Raw genomic sequence first — 23,004 nt, 5'->3', positions numbered from 1 at the left:
GCTCTCGGTGATTGCATTCTCAGACTCAGTGAAAAGCTTAAAGGCCCCCGGATAGATCTGTGACACAGGTCAGGACCCCTCCATCCCCCCTCCCCTTGTCTAGCCCCCCCACCCACCCACCCCGCTCCTCTTGTTCAGTCTTAATTGGCTGCCATCTGACCCAGTCTCCGGCTCTTTTACGCAGCACAACTAGCGCCACGCTCTTCCCAAAATGCCATTCTTACGTGGGGGTGGAAGCTGCAAAAGGCTACATGGAGCCAATAGATCGAATCATTAGCAAGGCAGCCAATACCTGGGTGGTGGGGGGGGGGGGGGGGATGTTGGGGGTGGACAGCCCATGGAGTAGTACCTGCACCGTCCACCTACCCCCATGAGCAATCACTTAATGCCAACAGAACAGCTGACTATTATGGCTTGTCTACTTATTTCTCTATTTCTGTCATTTCTTCTTCTAGCCGCAATACTTGGACTCGGGTGGCAGTAGCTTAGCAACCGGCTAGAGAATGAGAACAAGAGCAGGGCAGAGGGATAGAGATTCAATAAATGGACAAGTGCAGAGATCAGAGGCACTGTCTGCTTCCACCACCACCACCACCACTCACCTCCCCCCCCCCCCCCCCCCAAAGTTCATTTCTGTAGGGTGACGTCCAGGCAGAAATGGCAGAGTAGAGTGGCCATTGATCTAATCTTGCTTTTATCCCCTTTGCTGCCTCATTTTCTCTTTATGTCTTTTCTTCTTTTTTTTTCTGTTTTAGAAGCCAGCAATTTCTCCCTTTGCTAGGAAGAGGTTTGCTGTAGCAGGCACATATAGATTCATAATGTAGTGAGGAAGACAGAGAGCTTGGCTAGAAGCTGTTTTAATGGAATATACATAGGAAAAAAAAAATTGTATGTTGTTTTTTCCCACTAGGGGTCCTTCCACCACAACTTGTCTGAACTTCTCCCCGTCTCATTTGCAGTTTTAAGGAGTTACAGCGGGACTCTACCTGTTCAGGTGTTTCTTGACTGAAACTTCAAATAAAAACGTACTACCTGCATGTTTATTCCGTTCGTGCATTGACTGTCTCCCCTTGCAGCCCACGTGTAAACATAATGGACTTATTCTGGGATGGCAGTTATTTCAGAATCAAATAAACTACACGGTATTTTTACCCACTTAATGTTTTCTTTAAAAAAAAAAGAAAGAAAAAAATTGCGGGAGAATAAGTTAAATAAACCACAGATGTTTTCCCTGGTAGCCTATAATCTAGACTAGGAGCTGTGAGGCGGTGCTGTATGACCCAACACATCCAGATGAGCCATGCGTTTTGCAAGAATGAGGAAAGGCGTTTAAGTTGTGGTGTGAAGCAGCGCAGAGGGAGACGCACAGTTCACGCTCCAGCCATGGGAACTTTTCTAGACCGACTGGTGATTTTGTTTCTTTTACTGTCATCGGCATCAAATGTTTTCGGTAAAGTGGATTTTATTCTATATGGGCTATTATTAAAACTTTCACCTGCTAAAACGGCTTAGGCTTTGAGGCGTTATAGATCATACCGCCTATGTTTTTTTACATGTCATTTATCTGCCGGCTGTTGATCACAACTGTTCAATGTCATGATCGTAAGAGGAACATGATAGTTCATTGTCGTAGTCGACTTGAGTTGTTTGTCTCTTGTCATTGCGCTGCTCGACTGGAACTTTGTCCATCTTACCTTATAAGGGAGTGAAAATACTCGGGATGTTGTAGACCAGCGATTCCCAAACTGGGGTCCTGGGGCCACCTAGGGGGCCTTGAGAGGGTTCCAGGGGCTCCTCGGCGAAAGGAGGATTAGTTTAATTTCACAGTAATCATCACTCCCTAGAAGATAGTACAATTAGAGAATGTAAGGATCCCAGTTTTGAAAGTCGTTAATTTACCTCTGAGAGTGTAAAAAAAAACAATATAAGTCAATATATGTTTGTAAGTTCACACCCCATCAAAGTTAATTTAACTTCTTTAGATCGTTTTGAACAGCCACTCCAGAGCCATATCAGCTCTCTATGAGTGGACAAAGACTCCAGTCAACACTTGCCAACTCCAAATAATTGTCACAGACAAAACAAACCCTTATTAACATTAACTAACTTTCTGTGTGTTATCTCATCGCCTACAGTTATACAATTCTGTATTAGGTCACATCTAACAACAAAAAGGTTCTCAGATGGGCTTCTTTGGGGTGTGGTCTTATCAAATCCGTGATCTATTGTGTACTTAAGGCAGGGGGGGGCTTGACATGAAAAAGTTTGGGAACTCCTCAGACCAAATTTCCCAGTGTTAATAAGTGCTGATTTTTCATTCAGTGAGACAATTACTTGGAGTTTAAGCTCTGACTGGAGAGTCGTTTGTCCACTCTGAGAGCAGATATGGCTCTGGAGCGAATGTTCAAAACTAACTTAACTCTGATGGGTGTGGACTGATAGAAACAATGTCTCAGTGTTGACTTTACACACTTTTACAGCTCAGAGATAGATTAACACTGAGAAATGTTGCTGTGCTATAGACTGCTGCTGTGCTCATTGTAGGTTAGTGGACCACACCTTACAGGTTGCACCAACATGGCAGGGAATGAAGGGTCTTGGAATTACTTGGAACTAATTGTCGACTTATGTAGGATCTATGCAAGTCCGCCAAACATGGTCAAATGTCTCAGTGTTTGTCTCCTAGAACAGGAAGAGGATTAGCATCATCAATGTTTTGGGTAAATTGCACTGAGACTTCATCAAGCATTTAAATGTTTGCACAGCACTGTTGTGAAAGTCGCAGCTTGATGGCTGTGGTATCTGTGTTCATGGGAGTGGAGCAGAACTGCCGGCTGATTAAGAAACTGTGGTCAGGGAAATGTCCTCGCTTAATCAGAGTTGCACAAGAACTGAGTGGAAACTGTGTGACAGATTCTAACATGCCACATGCTTCACTGTGTTCTGTCTGTGTCGGTGTGTGGATCTCAGGTAACATCTGCACCTCTCGAGGGGTGACCACCTGTCGACAGTGTTTGTCCGTTCACCCAAGTTGTGCGTGGTGCTCTCTGAAGGTGAGAACACCCACCACACACACACACACACACACACACACACACACACAATCTTACTTCAGTGCTGCATGTTAGAACACAAGCCCCATTTCCCAACAGCATTCCTCTTGTTGTAACAGCTATACCACTACTCTGTCCTCCAGTGCTTACAGTGTCTGGCAGCTTTACTCACACTGTTAGTGAGGATCACATTGATTCTCCAGCAGGCTCATACTGAAGCCTCTGCCTCCTTCCTTGGTGATCGGGCCCAGGCTTCAGGACTCCTATATTTGGGGACGACCTGCCTGAGCTTGTTTTTCGGCTGCTACATCAGTATCATCTGTTAACTCACTTCTGGAAGCTCGCTTAGACTTGCTTTTAAGTAATAGTCTTTTACCAATTGCATGTTACCATACTTTTTATATTTTACTTTAATGTTTCTTGCTTTACTGACATTCATTTTCACTTTTACTGTTGATTTGATCTTTTTTTGTTTGCTTGTATCGTGCTTTCTAGCTGCATTTTGATACAATGACAACAAAGTCTGACCGCAGAATTATGTTTACTTCTGAGCCACAAGTCTTTCCAGCAATGGCATTGGCTTGCTAGAGTGTAAACAACAATTTAAAAATCTCATTACAAAGTGCAAATAATATAGTTTGGATGGAGAGGTTGTGAAACTGATAGGCAAGCCGTCACATTGTTGATACCACAGCAGAACAAACCGTATCAAATCATTCAACAACTAATTTTTCTTCCCCACGATACATATTGTGACATTTTTGTATTGCGATATATTGAATTTCGATATATTGTCCCATCCTTATTATAATTATTGTTGTATGTTTACTGTAATCAAGCTGTGTTTTGCTGAGCAATTAGAGTGCTGAGCAAAAGTGACCTGGTTGTTTCATGTGGTCAGGAGTACGGGAGGGGGGGCTCCGGCGTGTCCCGCTGTGATCTGAAGCAGAACCTGCTGGATGGGGGTTGTGAAGCAGCGGCTGTGGAGTTTCCCTCCAGCAGCCTGACGGTCCAGGAGGACGCACCTCTCAGCGACAAAGCCTCTGGGACAGCCGATGATGTCACTCAGATAAAGCCTCAGAAACTCCATATGACGCTGAGACCAGGTACGTATACACACTAACGACCTTATAAGACCAAGTACCACTTATTCACAGTATTCTGTTCCATCACCACACGGCCGTCTTGGTAGGAAAATAACAGGTGATTGTAATAAATTAACAGGTGATTACAATCAAATGACAAAAACACAGCCAATGAGCTGTGTGTATTGTAAAGCGCCATATTGGTAGGAAATGCATGTGACATCATGGGAATACTATGAATACACACACTAACAGCCTTATAAGGTTTCCAAAGGTGGAGACTCGAGTCACATGACTTGGACTTGAGTCACAATTTTAATTGCTTGAAACTTGATTTGACTTGACTTTGAAGACTCGAAGAGGTTTCTTAAGTCTGGACAAAAGATCTTGTGTTTGTGTAAAATGACTTAGATTGAAAGTGATGAGATTTGTTCCACCAGACGACTGAATTTCAATTCTGTTTTCTGAGTTTGTATGGAATGATTGCATTTATTGAAGCTGAAACAGATTATAGAAATCAAACTCATGATGCTCTTACCAAGTTTTTATCCTATTAAAACCATATTGCATTGAAAAGTCCTAGATATTTTGTTTTCTTTAAGATATTAAATTGATACTGGACTCTTGATTTGTTCTGACTTGACTTGAGAGTTGACTTGATACTTACTTACACTTCTTTGACTGTAGTGACATCCTGTAAATGCATGCATCCTGCTCGTTATTACGCTAGAAGCTAGAAGCAAGAAGCTAGACTCTGTTTATCATGCATCTCTGCACATCATTCCAAATGCTAAATCGCACACTCATCACTGTAGCCTTAGACTTAACCTCGTAGGAAGCTTCATATGTATCTTTTCATCTACAAAGCTGTTTTTCGTAAGCTTCCTTCCTATCTATAAAAACATGCCAGACCTTGCCTCAAACAGCTACCGCACTAGATCGACATGGTGGCTGCTCTGTAATGAGCCCAGGGTCAAGTCTGATTTTTGGCAAAACTGCCTTCGCTCATTATGCACCCGGGGCATGGAATAACCTACAGGATATTATTAGATGGGAGACATTGCCCCCAATTAAGGATTTTAAACATCAGGAATCTTTCCAGGAACATTGTAACTGCTTCAGATTAGGCTGCTCTATGTGACTTGTTGTAATGTATATCACATGTGTTTATGTGTGATGTGTGTAATGTGTATTTGCTTTTAACTTTTTCATGCTGCTGCCTTGGTCAGGTCTCTCTTGTAAAAGAGATATTATATCTGAAGAGACTTCATAGTTAAAGAAAGGTTAAATAAATAAAAAATAATAATAAATAAGACCAGGTATCACCTATACACACACTAACAATCTTATAAAACAAGGGCCATTCACCTATACACACACTAATAACCTGATACACCAGAGCTGGGGGCATAACTATGACAGGCTGATTTTTAATATTATCATCACTTGAACGACAGATGAAAGGTCAAGTGATACATATTGATCTTTCTCCATCTGCCCTCTCATTCATCCATTCATCCTCTGCTATTTTGCTTTATTGTCCTCTTCTGCTCCTCCACCTCTCTTTGTCAGGTGATGCGAAGCATTTCACCGTGTCGGTGAAGCAGGCGGAGGATTATCCAGTGGACCTCTACTACCTGATGGATCTTTCTTATTCAATGAATGACGACTTGGTCCGCCTTCGCACTTTGGGAAATGAGCTTGCGGCGACCATGGGCCGCACCACGAGCAACCTGCGCATGGGCTTTGGAGCCTTTGTGGACAAGCCCATGGCCCCCTACATGTTCACCGCTTCTGAAGCCGTGATCCAAAACCCTTGCCACGAGTAGGTGGACAGATTATGGTTAGAGAGATTGTTACATCAGAGGAGGAGGAGTTGAGGTGGAGATTTCTAGTATTCTATCTGCAAGTGCTGACTCAGATATGAGAGCTAAACGTCATTCTACTCCTACCGTGATGAAGTTTAAAGTCTGTGAGAAGGTTTGTCAAATTGTTTGTAAGAACTTTATGTTGATATTTTTCCTTTGTTGACCCCCCCACCCCCCCACCCCCCACACTCCTCCCTAACCCTATGGAATATATCTAGAATTCAACGAACTTGCTTGGCTCAGTTTGGGTACAAGAACGTGCTGTCGCTGACGGAGCAGGTGGGGCGCTTCACTGAGGAGGTGGAGAAGCAGCAGGTGTCCAGAAACAGAGACAGTCCAGAGGGCGGCTTTGATGCTGTCATGCAGGCAGTGGTGTGCAAGGTATAGAAACATTTAAACAGACACACACATGCATACTGGAAGAGGACTGGGGCCACCTGTGAAAAATTTATTTGAGTTCTGACTTAAATCTCAGAATTCTAATAAATTCTTCACATGTGGCCCTAATCCTCTTCTGCGCATGCTCACCGATGTGCATAACACACATAGAGACATGAGCATGCATCGTTCTTCCCTTCTCTCGATGCTTTTGTCTCATCCCGGCCTGTGTCTGTCACCGTTAGGAGAAGATCGGCTGGCGTCCGGACGCCTCCCACCTGCTGGTGTTCACCACCGATGCCAAGACTCACATCGCCCTGGACGGACGCATAGCTGGCATCGTCAATCCCAATGACGGCCTGTGTCACCTTGACAGTAACAACAATTATGACAAATCTACTGTTCTGGTGAGGAGTGTTTGTATCAGAAATTAAGCTTGGTGTGAATCTGCTTTTGAGGAAAACCGTTTACTTAGATGCTTGCTGTGTCTTTCAGGACTATCCCTCTTTGGGACTCATGAATGACAAAATCTCTGAAAATAACATCAACCTAATTTTTGCCGTGACCCAGTTCGTTGTGCCCCTCTACAAGGTAAACACACTCCAATGCTTGTGTCACAGTGTGCATTTATGAGTTATTATTGCGAAAACCGCAAAAAATTGGGTCATCATCATGCTGCTGTCATGTCTCCATGGTCTCTCCACCCAGAACTACAGTCAGCTCATTCCAGGCACAACTGTGGGAACGCTGTCCGAAGACTCTGGGAATGTTATTCAGCTCATTAAGGAAGCCTATGAGGTAAGCGTGTGGTTAAGGCCATCTGTGGCAAAATACTTTCCCAATTTATCAGCTTATGGTACAAATAAATGACATCTGTGTTATCTGTTACTGTATCTTTACTGTTTTGTGAATCTCTGGTGAATTGTTTAATCGATTCGTTGCGAGCAGAAGATCCGCTCTAAGGTTGAGCTGGAGCTGGTGGGAGTCCCGGAGGAGCTGTCCCTGTCCTTCAACGCCACTTGCCTAAATGGAGAGGTCATCCACGGACTCAAGTCCTGCTCTGGCCTCAAGATCGGAGACACGGTAGCTACCTGTTTAGACGATGATCGCTGGCACAGCTTTTATCTAAAGTGTAGGGCAACATGGAAAAACACACAGGCAGATCACAGACACTTTTCCCCCTCAGGTGTCGTTCAGTGTGGAGGCTCGGTTGCGTGGCTGCCCCAAGGAGAAGAGCCACACTTTTACCATCAAACCTCGGGGCTTCAAGGATTCCCTGGAGATCACAGTGGACTTCGCCTGCGGGTGCAACTGCGAGGCTCAGGCCGAGGCCGACAGCCCCTTCTGTAACCAAGGCAACGGGACCTACGAGTGCGGTGTGTGTCAGTGCCACCAGGGGCGGCTGGGCCCACACTGCGAGTGTGCAGAGGGGGACTACAGCCTGTCCGATGATGTGAACTGCATCCCGAAGCCAGAGAGTCCCGTCTGCAACGCGAGAGGGGACTGCGTGTGCGGACAGTGCTCCTGCCATAGCAATGAGTTTGGTCAAGTTTGGGGCAAATACTGTGAATGTGACGACTTCAACTGCCTGCGCTTCAAAGGGCAACTCTGCTCCGGTGAGTAGATACACTTCTCTCTGCTACGATTAGCGTTTTGATGTTCTCAGTCTCTTATCACTGCACTGTGAGTTCGGCTATCAACAATCTGACACGCTGCTCTTTGTCTTTGAACTAAATAATTGCTATGAGAGCGCCAGTCACTGGCCTTTTCTTCATGCTGAGAGTTAGCAGGGAAGATGAGGTTGCCCTTCCCTTCCTCTTTCCAGCTTCGAGGCCTCAGCTGACCTCACAGGAACTTGCCGCGCCTGCCGCTCCAGCTCACTCTCAGTCTCTAAACACACTACAGTTAGTTTGCACAGTTTACTGTTATTTAGCTTGACAAATCAAAAATCCACCTCAATTCTCAAACATAACATTCCCTATTATGGCAGCCCTCACTTGCTTAAAGACGACATGTAAATATTTACATCTTTGTTATTGAACACAGAAAGTAAATGTATACAAATGACCAATGCTCTCTCAGGCTTGTAAACTTTGTGTGTGTACTCGACAAATGGCTAGTGGGAAAAACACAATTACCGCTTCCTGAACTTGATTGGTGTTCTTACCACTCACAGCAATGCGGCATAATGTGCTATCACTCCCTATTACAAGTCTGCATAGCTCACCAAGCAGTTACTCAATCACAGTGATAAAACTTTAATAGGTTTTGTCATTGGGTAATTTAATGTAACAGCAGTTTGGGCTTGTCTATGTACGGAGGGGGGCTGAGCAGTGGAACAAAAGGAACAGCTAATCCTACACTCTCACATTAAGGAGAGCAAACTTTAGTTTTTGCTCACTCACTCTGCAATTTCTGCAAAGCTGGACTATGTAGCTGACTGGGAAATTTGGATAAAACAGGGTTATGATGTTTCCCATCAGCACACACAAAAGCAAGTGGGAATACGAGAGTCTCATGTTATAAAAATGTCCTACTTATGCGTCTCCGACATAATAAGGCCGCCAAACGTTTGAGTGAAAACGTGCCATTTCAGCACAATAATAGAGTGTGGTTTCCAATGAACCCAAAGAGGAATCCTCAGAAGACGGCTGTCATCAGATCTGATGACAATCTATGACGTGACAATCTGAAATAGTGTGTATTTACCCGCCACAGACCCATAAGAATTTCAAATTAAGGGGGTATCTAGGGGTATATATATACTTTTCTTTTAATCCAAAACTAAACAAAACCAAAGGCATCACTTTTGCGGGGAGCATGGCAGGTCAGGCGTGTGCTGGCAGGTTAAAAATTATCCAGGAATAGGACGTGCTTATATCAGCAAGGAGGAGTTTAGAGTCTTTTTCAGTGGGATTGTTTTGCAGGTATTGAGGTGTAGTGCTATTTTCAGTAATGACACTTCGGGTTCACACACTGACACCCGCCCACCCACCCACACACACACCCACACACACACCCACACAAGTCCACAGAGCTCAGTTTGAGACTTGTGCCTCCAAGTCGCCGTGCGTCTGGATGGAGTTGTGCGGTCGTGACGTCACTGTCTTTGAAGCGCGAGCGTCCCTTGGCCCCAGCTCAATTGGAGCTACCATGAACCCCAGGGCCCCAAGAAGAGTTGCAGCGCTCCCACGTTCCCTGTGGGCGTGTTTTTCTTCCTCTGCTGCGGGGCTGTGGGACTGGTGCAGGGGCAAGGAGCAGGAGTCAGCAAGCACACCCCCAGGGCCCATGAATACGAGGGGAGAGAGAGCAGGAAAGTTTGCATTCCTCTGCTGGCACTTTGCCCCTTCTCTCTCTCTCTCTCTCTGTCTCTCTCTCTCTCTCTCTCTCTCCAGCCTGTCTCCACCACTTGATTCCCCTCTCTCTCTTCATGTCTTCGTGTCTCTTGCCATCTAACCGTTCTGTGTTTTATTACACTGTACTGTCTTTTTTCCCCTGTTTTCATGGGCCCCATGTTAACCTCCTCTGAAGCCCAGGCATGTGATTAATGGGCAGGATTATAGTGCAGCCTCAGAGAGAGGGGCTGATGATATAAGCCCAAAAACTTGTCTGTGACTCAACTTTACAACAAATAAGGCAATGAGAACAAGACAATTACTCACTCATGTCCAGCTTAACTACTCTACACTGCAAAAAATGTCAGTCTTTACAATACAGTTAGTCTCATATTCAGTCTTCTAATGATTGTTTTTTTTCTTAAAACAAGTGAAAAATCTTGCCAACAGGCTGAGATAATTCCACTTGTTTCCACTGCAGTTCATGTCTCAGGAATTCTCTACAGCTTCAATATCTTGAAAAAAAGGCAGAATGAGGCATATCTCTCCACCAGTATCAAGAAAATAACAAGAAATGTTTTGAAATAAGTTGATTTGCATTGGAAACAAGTACAATTACCTCAGCCTATGGGCAGATTTTTGTTTTATCTTGGAAAATAAGATTTTAAGACTCAGTACTAAATTAAATGAGTTGCTGAGGTGGATATTATTTGCAGGTAGAGAGAGAAAATGAAGGATTTTTGGCAAAAAAAAAAGGCAATGTTACTACAGAAGGGAACACAAGTTTTCTTTTGGACATGCTGTTGTATACTTCACTCTGCACAGCAGCAACAACAGTTATGATACATGAGACTGTTAACCATTACCCAGTGAGAGCACCACCATTGACCGGTTTCAATCCCTCCACCACTATAAACTTTATCTAAAAGCAATGACACAGCGACGGGGCGACGGGGAGGTAACTGGGGAATTGGATAGAGCGGGTTGTTTCTCTTGAGCTTAACGATAGCAGATGATTGTTTCGAGCCTTGAGACCCTTGGACCCTCTGTGATATTTCACGACCAGCCACTCCCCCGGCTGGGCTCTGACTCACCCATTTTGCTCTTAGTCACTCATTTCCAAATCCTGTTTGGCTTCCTGGTAGGAACCCTGTTGTCTCTCGGGCTGTGCCAGTGTTTCTAAGGTAGCTCAACACGCTGATGTGGGCCGTGTCTCTGTAATCTGGGGTCAGACGCACGCCCACAGACTCTGTCATCGCACATCTGTGTCACTGTGATAGTTCTGCTAGCATGACCTGTCTGTTGTAACTCCTCTTCCAAGGGAGTCTGAGCAAGAGCCTCCGCCAGGAAGTGGTCATCACAGAGTATTGTGTGTGTGTGTGTGTGTGTGCGTGCGTGCGTGCGTGCGTGCGTGCGTGCGTGCGTGCGTGCGTGCGTGCGTGCGTGTGTGTGTGCGTGTGTGTAGGGCAGTGGGAAATCATCAGTGTGTATTTTTCACTACAAAACATTTCCTCCCTTTGTCTGAAGACAGGAATGCCTTAAAAACTAACAAGTTACATTACAAAGTCACTCTTTATTAAAAGCAACTCATTAGAATACTTTTGCGTTACCCATTTCAAAAACATGCTGTAGCAATATGGCTTGTGCTGTCAAGTGTGTTGTCAATCATTGTTTTAAAATGCAATGCAAGACTATTGATCTGTTTTTATAACAGCGAACCAATCTCAATTTAATCAATCAATTTATATCAAGCACATTTTGTTTACGATTTTTCAGTCAGCAGCATGTTGTCGTTTTTTAAATGTGCACTATAACAAAAATGAAACAATATGAAAAAAGAATAGGTAATGACATTCTAATTTTTAAAAATTAGACACACTCTAATGTAACTCTAATGCATTATAAAGTATTGCGTTACCCCCAACACTGGTGATGTCACGGGTTTTTAATCCCTACTCATATGAACTCACACACCAGCACTCTTGCCCAGGCATGCAAAATACATTAAAAAACACTCATGTTCAGGAAACCAAGACCAACTCACAGACACTATGTACCTGAAACAATGAGAAAAACACTCTCAAACAATGACTCATGTTGCAGTTGTGCAAATACATTAGTTTGCCCAGCCCCACCTATGTGATTATGCACACTGACAAAAAGGTAATTGAATGTTACAACTTTAATACATGCACTTGAATTGGGAAAACAATGAATAGCAAATGAAATGTTGAAAGACTATTAGATTAACCTTATCTTCCTTTTTTCCACCCCTGTGCAGACCATGGAAAGTGTAACTGTGGGTTCTGCCAGTGTGACTCGGGCTGGAAAGGAGAGAACTGCAACTGCTCCACCCGCACCGACACCTGCATGTCCAGCTTTGGCCTGCTGTGCAGCGGCCGGGGCCAGTGTGTGTGCGGGGTGTGTGAATGCACCCAGCCCGGCGCCTACGGAGCCACCTGTGAGAAATGTCCCACCTGCCCCGACTCCTGCACTATAAAGAAGTAATTCCTCTACTTTGTGTTTGGACAGACAAGAGTTACAGAGGGTGGACAAGGGATGGTGAACTTTGGTGGTACCTTGGGTTGTGTAGCTTCCTGCCCACTGAGCAATTTTACGTTGATTAGATGTTTAAAACACGTCTAAATGGCCCATAGCCGTCTAGGCTTAAGTTTAAATGGGGTTGAAAAGTGAAAGTTTATTAGATGTCTACGTCTTAGCTTGGATTTACAGATGTTTATTCATTGTAATAATGTATTTACTGCTTGGTCTAAAATAGGTCTATACATAGCCGTAATGATCCTGGGCTATATGAGAGCTAAAGCATAGACGCGACGTTGAAATCACGTCTTTTGCTCAGTGGGTGGCCTTGATATATAAACCCCAAATTGGCGATTCTCTGTTCGGTTGAGACAATTGGAGAATTTTGTTTTGTTCTCTCTCCATTCACTGCCATTATAAGGCAAAACAGGCCTGAAAATCACACTTTTAGCGCATGAACGAGCGTGAACAAAGCAGATCCTGACAATAATTTTAAAAAGTGAATCGCCTTCTTTATGCACCGTGGGTACGGCACGGTGGCTCAGTGGTTAGCGCTGTCGCCTCACAGCAAGAAGGTCGTGGGTTTGAGTTTGCAGGTCTGGTGGAATAAAAACCCTAGGCATGAGTGATGTATATGGGTGTAATGGTATGGTGTTGTGTTTGCAGGGACTGTGTGGAGTGTAAACACTTCAAGAGAGGAAAGCTGGCCGAAGACAGCAGTTGTAGCAGAATCTGCAGAGATGAAATTGACCTAGTGGATGAACTGGGTGAGAACCTTTCCATCTCTATTCTCTCCTCACTACATACTACTGTTGTTGTTGTAATGCTTGATGTTTTGTTGTTGTTGATTACACACACCGAATGCCTTGAATCTTGAATACTAAATTGCGGTCAAAGAGCAGCACTGTCCAAGTCTTTGAGCTGCAGCAGAGGTGTCTCATTATATACTCTTTATATGCTTAAACTACAATATTTTTCTTACCTTTGTTGTTTCCTTTACCATCTGTATCCCACAGTCTTCCACTCTAAGAATGCAGTGAACTGCACGTATAAAGATGAGAACGACTGTGTGGAGCGCTTTCAGTATTACGAAGATGAAAGTGGCAAATCCATACTGTTCGTGGTAAAAGAGCCAGGTAAGAGTGTCTGTGTGTGTGTGTGTGTATGTGTGCATCTGACAGACACACAGACTGACAGAAAACTGAAGATTAGCAGCTAGATGCACGGAGAGGCTTCATTATTAGTTGAGAATAGCATGTTCTGTGAATGTCACTGTCATCTCAGGCAGGCTGGAGCGGCACAGGAACAGCCTGTGCCAACGATAATGGCTGGTTCTCTATGGCAGAATACACCTACCAGCTAGTTTACCTCCGCCACAGTCTGCAGCACCAAGGAATGATCAGATGTGGTGGAGACGATGCACCGGATCGTTGTGCAACAGGCTCTCTGCCACTGCGTTTCAACACGAGCGATTGCTTCATGTCAGGAGTGTGCCAAGATTGTCTTCATAATGCATCACTGGAGACAAACTTCACCTGAGATATCGCCTATCATGTCTTAGTTTGTCTTCTCACTGGCTTACTCTCTATTTTATTCTTTCCTTTTTCCATATTTCCTCTGCTCTTCTCTGTACTCTCTCAACTTCCCCTTTCGTATCTTCTCCTTCCCCTCTCTCTCTCTCTCTCTCTCTGTCTCTCTCTCTGGCCGCCTTCCTGTCTCTCCTCCACCAGACTGTCCTAAGGGTCCTGACATCCTGGTGGTGCTGATGGCGGTGGCCGGAGCCATTCTGTTACTGGGCCTGGTCGGCCTGCTCATCTGGAAGCTGCTGGTCACCATCCACGACCGCAGGGAGTTCGCCAAGTTTGAGGAGGAGAGAGCCAAAGCCAAGTGGGATACGGTGAGAAATGCTGAAATTTTGACAGCGTACAGTGACAGAAAGACTGAAGATTGACGTCTGGACGTCCCTGTCGAGAGGGGGGCAAGCGAGAAGATGAATTTCTCCTTCAGGGATCAGTGTTGTCAAAAAGAGCAGAATAGGCTGCCATCTGATGGAGAAAATCTAAATTGTCCTTGGAAAAGTTGTGTATCAATGTGAGATTGAATTCAACAAATCTTTAAATGACGGTTTTCCCTCTGTTTCCATTTCCCAGGGTAACAACCCCTTGTACAAAGGAGCCACCTCCACTTTCACCAACGTAACGTACCGAGGGAACTGAGGACTAACCGCAATGAGAAAAACTCAGGGGTCTGCGACAGAGATGCAATGTAGCAACACAGAAATAGATGGGATGAAGAACCCTTTACACTGTCATGTGACCAGCTACTGTGGATGAAATGTGGTGATCGTTGTCAACAAGACAATGCTGTAATTGTACATATTGTAAAAAAAAAAAAATATTTTACTATAAACTACTCAAGTGGGTCACAAACATGGTTGCCTGCTTTTAAGTTATATGGCCTAATCTGGCCATGTAGCCTAAAATAGCCTGGTCTATAGGGTTTTTTAAGTACTGTACATGCAATCAGGAGTCAAAATTAGGACAAAATGCCCACTTATCATGTTTTTATGTTGTTGAAATTAGGGCTGGGCAATATATCGATATTATAAGGATATTGTGATATGAGACTAGATATAGTCTTAGATTTTGGATATCCTAATATCGTGATATGGCATAAGTGTTGTCTTTTCCTGGTTTTAAAGGCCGCATTACAGTAAAGTGATGTCATTTTCTGAACTTACCAGACTGTTCTAGCTGTTCTATTATTTGCCTTTACCCACCAATAGTCATCCCTACAATATTGTTGTCATATCGATTTTGAGGTATTTGGTCAAAAATATAGTGATATTTGATTTTGTCCATATCGCCCAGCCCTAGTTTAAATGTCACAGTTTTAAGTTCTGGTACTTGTTTTGCTCACTTGTTGAAATCCTCTCTCCTGCCACCCATGTCTGGTGTATTTTTTTTTTACACTGTTTTTGTGAAGATGTTTGCCACGTGTTTGAAATAAAACTATTAAACATGCGATGAGTAATGTTCATTCTTTAATCAGCTGTTGCAGAATATACCGGAAAACTTGAATGGATAGAAAAAGGAAATTCCTGATGAATCACAGGAAAGTCACCAGTACACCCAAGACGTTTGCCATAGAATTTTTAAAATGTTAACATGGAAGTGAACAGTGACCCATGGATGGACACTGCGTGGGACTCAGTGGGAGAAGATTGGTCCCGATGGGCTCCCTGTTCTATAACTCTACTCCTTTTGCATCCCCTATGGGGACATGAAAGCTACAATGACTTATATCCGTTTCTCTCTGTTTCTTGGTTGTACTGTTGTATTCTGTGGAAATTGCCTAGTCATTGTGTTGTTCTCTGCTTTACGTTCTCTGTTTTTAATGATGTCTGGGCGTTAGTTCCTCAGAAAATGCTTTACAGTTAAAACTCAAAACTGGCACAGAGAGGGAACTCGTAAGATTAATTTTGCATGACTTCACCAACTTTTGTGTGACGCTTGAGGCTCCTTTGAATTAATATCAAAGCTTCTTTTACCCTGTATTCAGATCAGAATCGCAGAAGCCTATACAAAAGGTTAACAGGTTGAAAAGGGGTTAAAAGTAACTTAAATCTGACAGATCTGAGATAGAAATATTTCCCTCGTTCTAAAAATGTATCCACTCTGTCACGGGGATATCCCGTGCCCTATAGAAAGTACGGTGCAAACACACACACAACGCTGCATAGCCACTTCTAACTACATCTTGCCGGCATAGAGGTGTCTGTGTTGCTGTGATATCGTTGTGTTTGCTCTCTCTCTCTCTCTCTCGCTCTCCCTCTCTCTGTTTGTGATGTCGGAGGTCACCAATATGGCGTTAATACATAGCGACCCAGTTGTAGTGTAACTCATTTACATAAAACATTGCAATGTAAAATGAAAAGACAAGAGACATATAGTCTTTGTAATTAAATGAGTATTTATTTATGTACTTTTCACAAATGAATTGTTTGTCACCTGTTTCTGTGCTGCACTGGACGATCCTCTCTTTTAGACCCGGAAAACCCGAGACGGAGCGTTCCACTTCCTTTTCTAGAGGGGGGGTTTCCGGGGGATCGGACCAAGTGTGGTAAAGTGGCAGGGGTGTTTAATGGTGTTTCTTGAAATGTTATTTAAATGTGTTTGGAGTTGTTCAATTGTGATTGGAAATGTCTAATGACCCTTATTATGATTGTTTATAATATGGTGTGATAATTTGAACCAGGGGAATATGGCAAGGAGATAATTGATTATCAGTTCATAATTGATGTCTCTTAGTAGGAGCCAGCTACTATATAAAGGTGGAGGCTGGAGCTCCTTGGGAGAGCATAGCAGACCTTGCTGAGGCAGGTCAGGACACTATCAGCTGCAGAGGGCCCTTATCTAAAGGGGCATTGCCTTAAAGTGCAGTTTGCTTATAAGTATATCTAATTTTTGCCTTGTATATTTTTTCTTCTTGTTTATTTTTGCAAGTTGTGTTTTTCCTTTTTTCTGCATTTTGGCCAAACTTGTCTGCACTGTAAATAAGCTGCATGGGAACGCACTGCTGTAAATAAAACACCTGGACTGAAAGAACAGAACCATCTCTTTTGTGCCTCAACCAATCGGCCAACCTTACATGTGGTGTCAGAAACAAAGAAGACAACTCCAACCATGCCTCCAAAGAACCAGCAGCAGTCACGGCAGCAGCAACAACAACAGCAGCAGCAGCAGCAAGCAGAGCCTCCGGATGAAGAAGGTGCCACAGGGGGAGTCCTCGAGGAAGGCTTCCAACCCACAGTCGGCTCAACCTCCACTCCAGAGTCAAGTTTCTCCGGCCTGGCCCAGATGTTCGAGACCTTCATGAGGTTCCAGATGGAAAGGGACAAGAGGCAGGAGAAGGAGGTGGCGAAGCAGGAGCAGAAGCTCAGTGTCCTCAACCACCAGGTCACCCAGCTCCAATTGGACTTGGAGGCAGCCAGAACAGGTTCGCCGACAGCACGGGGCAGAGGGGTGCTGGTGGGAGAACCCAAGTTGACGAGGTTAGACGACACTGATGACATCGAACATTTCCTGACCACCTTTGAGAGACTGGCAGCTGTTTACAACTGGCCACAGCAAGAGTGGGCCATCCGCCTTATTCCATTGCTGACTGGTAAAGCCAGAAGTGCTTTTGTGGCCATGGACCCAGCACACACCAAGGACTATGACAGATTGAAGGAGGCAGTGCTGAAGAAATATGAAATCAACAGGGACACTTACCGCCAGCGCTTCCGTTCCCTTGACACACCAGCAGAAGAGTCTCCACATGAGCTGTATACCCGCCTCAAGGACTTGTTCTGCAAGTGGGTAAACTACAGCACTGCCACCAAAGAGCAGATCATGGAGACAATGGTCCTTGAGCAGTACTTCCGGGTACTGTATCCAGAGGTGAAGACCTGGACCAAAGAACGGGACCCAGAGACGGCAGCAGAGGCGGCAGAGCTGGTGGACGCCTACGTCGCAGCACACAAGGGTCCAGGAGCATATCGGTATGCTGGAATGCGACACCAGGCCAGAGGTAGGTCTGAGGGTATGGTAAGAGGAGGTGGTTCAGCCAGTAGCTCTTCTAGCCAGTTTAAACCCAGCAGGCCAGTGGTTCAGGAGTACACCAGGAGCAAGGTTCAGCCAGGTGACAAGGCAGAGGTTGTGTGTTACAACTGTGGTGAGGCAGGCCATACTCGTCCAGTTTGCCCTGTTAGGAAGCATAAAGCCACCAGCCTGTGCTACGTCCCTAGACCTGAGTTTATGGTCCCCCCTGAAGAACAGTCAGAGTCACCACTGGTCACTGTACAGCTAAATGGCAAGCCTTACACAGCCCTTTTAGATACAGGTGGTTCCCAGTCCCTTGTTCAAGCCCAGCTAATTCCTAGGGAATTGTGGAATGAGGAAGACACAGTCCCAGTCATCTGTGTCCACGGACATGAGGAACAGGCCCCCACTGCTGAGGTGTACATTGAGGCAGAAGGCCAGGCTTACTTGATGAAAGTGGGTGTAGCCCCAGAGTTGCCCTATCCCATCTTGCTGGGGACAGATCTGCCTACTTTATATGACCTCATTCAGGAGAGCAGGAAGAGGTTATGTGGTGTAGTCACAAGGTCTAAGGTGAAGGCACCCGTGGTTACTCCAGTCCCTGCACGGTCATCTAGTCAGCCAGGTGCACCGGTGATAGAAGCGCCTATTGCCTGTGAGACAGCTCCTGATGTAGCCTTAATTGAGACACCAGAGACTGAGCCAGACACTCTACAAGTGATGCCATTTCATGGGGAAGAGGTCGTTGCAGATCCCACAGTCACACAGGAAGAGAGATGGGAGAGGCGCAGACAGCAAGTTGGGAGAAGCATGTTGCAGTCAGCAGATCAGCCAGAGCAGGAACTTGGAGCCCCAGAGCTGCCTGTAGATATGTTTCCCTGTGATCTTGCTAAGCAGCAACAAGAGGACTCTTCCCTTGCAGATTGTTTAAGAGAGGCAGAGAAAGACCCCACTGTTTGTCCTCTAGGTGAGCATTATTTGCTTGAGAATGGCCTTTTGTACAGACAGAGTGAATATGGCAGACAGCTAGTCCTTCCTAAGTCCTGTAGGGAGGAAGTATTGAGGGTGGGTCACACAATCCCCTGGGCAGGACACCTAGGCTTCATGAAAACCTTTATGAGGATTTCTAAGAGGTTTTACTGGCCAGGGATGTACACTCAGACCAAAGATTTCTGTAAGACTTGCCCAGAATGCCAGTTGACAGCAGGGAAAGCTGCAGCCCCTGTGCCCCTTGTACCACTTCCAGTCATTAATACTCCATTCGAGCGCATAGGAGTAGATATAGTGGGCCCAGTGGAGAGGAGCCAGGCAGGGAACAAGTTCATCCTTGTTATTTGTGACTATGCCACCAGATACCCCGAGGCGTTCCCTTTGAGGGAAGTAACAGCTAAGCAGGTAGCTGCAGCTTTGCTTAAGTTTTTCTCTCGGGTAGGGATCCCAAAGGAGGTGTTGACAGACCAGGGCCCTAACTTCATGAGTCACACGCTCAGTCAGGTCTACCAGCTGCTAGGGATTAGGAGAGTGAGAACCACCCCCTACCACCCTCAGACTGATGGCTTGGTGGAGCGTTTCAATCAGACTCTGAAGGGTATGCTGAGGAAGTTCGTTTCTGAGACTGGAAAGGACTGGGACAAATGGTTACCGTTTCTCCTGTTTGCCTACCGTGAGGTTCCCCAGGCCTCGACAGGTTTTTCACCCTTTGAGCTGCTTTATGCCCACCAGGTCCGAGGTCCTTTGGATGTGCTGCGGGAGACCTGGGAGGAGTCCGGGAAAAAACAGGACATGAACATCATCTCCTATGTCCTGGAAATGCGGAAGCAGCTCATGAAGACCACGGCCATGGCAAGGGAAAACCTCCTCCAGTCTCAAGCGAAGCAGAAGGAGTGGTATGACCGGTCAGCTCGGCAACGCAGCTTTGAGCCTGGGGAGGAAGTCCTGTTACTTCTGCCAACGTCAGAACACAAACTGTTGGCAAAGTGGCAGGGGCCCTACCAGATCAAGCAGAAGATGGGTCCTGTAACCTACCAGATCCACATGCCTGACCGGAAACAGCCTCTCCAGATTTTCCACATAAACATGCTCAAGAAATGGCACCCTCGTCCTGTCCCTGCACCACCAGCAGCCCACTCGCTCTTCATCCAAGCAGTGAGGGAGGAAGAGGAGCCAGCAGAGCAGTACTTTCCAGTTCAACAGGTGGAGACGCAGTTGGAGCTGGACCACCTGTCAGAGGAGAGGAGGAAGGAGCTTCTCCAGATCTTGCCCCTCCACCTTTTCCTGGAAACGCCAGGCCGCACAGAGGTTATTCATCACCATATCACCTTGAAGGAGTCCGACCCTCTTCGCCAGCCAGTCTACAGGGTTCCAGAGCGTCTACTGCCTGTCCTGAAGAAGGAGCTGGAGGTGATGAGAGAGCTGGGGGTGATAGAACCGTCTTCCAGCGAATGGAGCAGCCCCATCATCTTGGTTCCCAAGAAGGATGGAACACTGAGGTTCTGTCTGGACTTCAGGAAGGTGAATGGAGTCAGTAAGCTGGACTTGTACCCCATGCCCCGAGTCGACGAGCTGGTGGAGAAGATAGGGGGTGCCAATTTCATCAGCACTCTGGATCTGTGCAAAGGGTATTGGCAGGTTCCCCTTACCCCAGAGAGCAAAGAGATCACTGCCTTCAGGACCCCGTTTGGACACTTCCAGTTCACGGTCCTTCCCTTTGGCCTTCATGGAGCACCAGCTACATTTCAGAGGATGATGGACAAGGTCCTGGCAGGAACAGAGTCTTTTGCTGCGGCGTACCTTGATGATGTGGTGATCTTCAGTTACACCTGGGAAGAACACCTGAAGCACCTTCAGCAGGTATTGTGCAGGATCAAGGAGGCAGGCCTGACCATCCGTGCGGATAAGTGTTCTCTGGCCAAGCAGGAAGTCAGGTACTTGGGCTTTGTACTGGGGAAAGGGGTGATCCGGCCCCAAGTTGGGAAGGTGGAAGCCATCAAGTCAGCTGGGAGGCCCACCACAAAGTCACAGGTGAAGTCCTTCATGGGTATGGTTGGCTGGTACAGTCGGTTCATTCCTATGTTCTCCACTCTTGCAGCACCTCTCACAGATCTCACCAGGAAGCACCAGCCCAACAAGGTTCGGTGGACGGAGAAATGTGAGGAAGCCTTCCAGGGCCTGAAGGACTGGATGTGCAAGGAGCCTCTTCTGACGAGCCCGGACTTTGAACAGCCGTTTACGGTCCAGACAGATGCATCGGAGGTGGGCGTTGGCGCAGTGTTGCTGCAGGGAGAGCCCAGTAACCTCCAGCCGATCGCATACATCAGCCGGAAGCTCCTGAAGCATGAGGAGAGGTACTCTGTGGTGGAGAAGGAGTGCCTTGCCATCAAGTGGGCGCTGGACTCGCTGAGGTATTACCTGTTGGGGAGGAGTTTCACCTTGGAGACGGACCATCGAGCACTGTCCTGGCTGCAGAACATGAAGGACACAAACTCCAGGATCACCAGGTGGTTCCTCGGGATGCAGCCCTATGACTTTGAGGTCCATTACAGGAAGGGACGGGAGAACTGCACTGCAGACTTTCTCTCCAGAGCGCCACAAGGGCCCTCATCAGAGGGGGGGGGAAATGTCACGGGGATATCCCGTGCCCTATAGAAAGTACGGTGCAAACACACACACAACGCTGCATAGCCACTTCTAACTACATCTTGCCGGCATAGAGGTGTCTGTGTTGCTGTGATATCGTTGTGTTTGCTCTCTCTCTCTCTCTCTCGCTCTCCCTCTCTCTGTTTGTGATGTCGGAGGTCACCAATATGGCGTTAATACATAGCGACCCAGTTGTAGTGTAACTCATTTACATAAAACATTGCAATGTAAAATGAAAAGACAAGAGACATATAGTCTTTGTAATTAAATGAGTATTTATTTATGTACTTTTCACAAATGAATTGTTTGTCACCTGTTTCTGTGCTGCACTGGACGATCCTCTCTTTTAGACCCGGAAAACCCGAGACGGAGCGTTCCACTTCCTTTTCTAGAGGGGGGGTTTCCGGGGGATCGGACCAAGTGTGGTAAAGTGGCAGGGGTGTTTAATGGTGTTTCTTGAAATGTTATTTAAATGTGTTTGGAGTTGTTCAATTGTGATTGGAAATGTCTAATGACCCTTATTATGATTGTTTATAATATGGTGTGATAATTTGAACCAGGGGAATATGGCAAGGAGATAATTGATTATCAGTTCATAATTGATGTCTCTTAGTAGGAGCCAGCTACTATATAAAGGTGGAGGCTGGAGCTCCTTGGGAGAGCATAGCAGACCTTGCTGAGGCAGGTCAGGACACTATCAGCTGCAGAGGGCCCTTATCTAAAGGGGCATTGCCTTAAAGTGCAGTTTGCTTATAAGTATATCTAATTTTTGCCTTGTATATTTTTTCTTCTTGTTTATTTTTGCAAGTTGTGTTTTTCCTTTTTTCTGCATTTTGGCCAAACTTGTCTGCACTGTAAATAAGCTGCATGGGAACGCACTGCTGTAAATAAAACACCTGGACTGAAAGAACAGAACCATCTCTTTTGTGCCTCAACCAATCGGCCAACCTTACACACTCTGTCTTGATAATTCACTCATCTAACGGTGATGATGTGGATAAACCATGATGTCCCACTGATGTCATAGCTCCATTCGGATAGTCACCATACTGTATCATAGAGCGCTACACACAAAAAAACACTGAAACTGTGCCTTAGAAAATCATTATACAAAACACAGGGAGACAAGAGCTTCAAACACAAATCCCCCTCATAGACCATGACAAAGTTACTGCTGGGATATGCCTCCCTCTACTGTATGAACACTGCATTGATCATCTGCTCCAATATTGAAGTAAATCCTAAAATATGCCGAGAGTCCCTGCGCAGGTCGTCTTACTGTTAAGCACTATAGCCCATGTGTACAGAGCTGGATGAGCGGTCTAGTCGGACTATGGAGAATGAATTCATAGAAGCAGAATTATTTACTGCAGTCACTTTGTCAATGAACATGTTCTATGCTGCCTTCATGAACTCCACGTAAGCCTCGACTTTGTATTAGTTGGTCCTAAATATGTCTTGTCGTGCATTCTGGTACTTTTAGGACCCTGTAACAAAAGTAGTTTTTTTGATGGCTGGTGTCTTAC

The 23,004-nt window shown here is 45.6% G+C and overlaps 1 protein-coding gene across 1 annotated transcript; it reads left to right on the top strand.

Moving 5' to 3' along the window:
* The first annotated feature begins 1,329 nt into the window (after positions 1-1,329).
* On the top strand, positions 1,330-15,283 carry itgb3a (integrin beta 3a). The gene is made up of 15 exons (XM_071520061.1): positions 1,330-1,450; positions 2,971-3,053; positions 3,955-4,159; positions 5,711-5,963; positions 6,225-6,387; positions 6,630-6,791; positions 6,880-6,975; positions 7,093-7,182; positions 7,333-7,467; positions 7,571-8,000; positions 12,001-12,223; positions 12,927-13,027; positions 13,277-13,396; positions 13,991-14,157; positions 14,411-15,283. Exons 1-15 carry the CDS (start codon positions 1,384-1,386, stop codon positions 14,474-14,476), a joined length of 2,361 nt encoding a protein of 786 aa, XP_071376162.1. The 5' UTR covers positions 1,330-1,383; the 3' UTR covers positions 14,477-15,283.
* Positions 15,284-23,004: the final 7,721 nt, after the last annotated feature.

This window comes from Centroberyx affinis, unplaced genomic scaffold, assembly GCF_046629955.1.
Source record: "Centroberyx affinis isolate AG114_WGS23_722 - 3 ecotype Tasmania unplaced genomic scaffold, CSIRO-AGI_Caff_v1 ptg000765l_1, whole genome shotgun sequence".
Lineage (NCBI taxonomy): Eukaryota > Metazoa > Chordata > Actinopteri > Beryciformes > Berycidae > Centroberyx > Centroberyx affinis.
Note: the sequence above shows the minus strand (reverse complement) of the source record. Positions and strands in the feature narration are given on the sequence as shown.

Coding starts and splice junctions, on each gene's coding strand:
- itgb3a (XM_071520061.1), top strand. CDS start 1,384: ATGGGAACTTTTCTAGACCGACTGGTGATTTTGTTTCTTTTACTGTCA. Junction 1,451..2,970: donor ATCGGCATCAAATGTTTTCG/GTAAAGTGGATT, acceptor TGTGGATCTCAG/GTAACATCTGCACCTCTCGA. Junction 13,397..13,990: donor GTTCGTGGTAAAAGAGCCAG/GTAAGAGTGTCT, acceptor CTCCTCCACCAG/ACTGTCCTAAGGGTCCTGAC.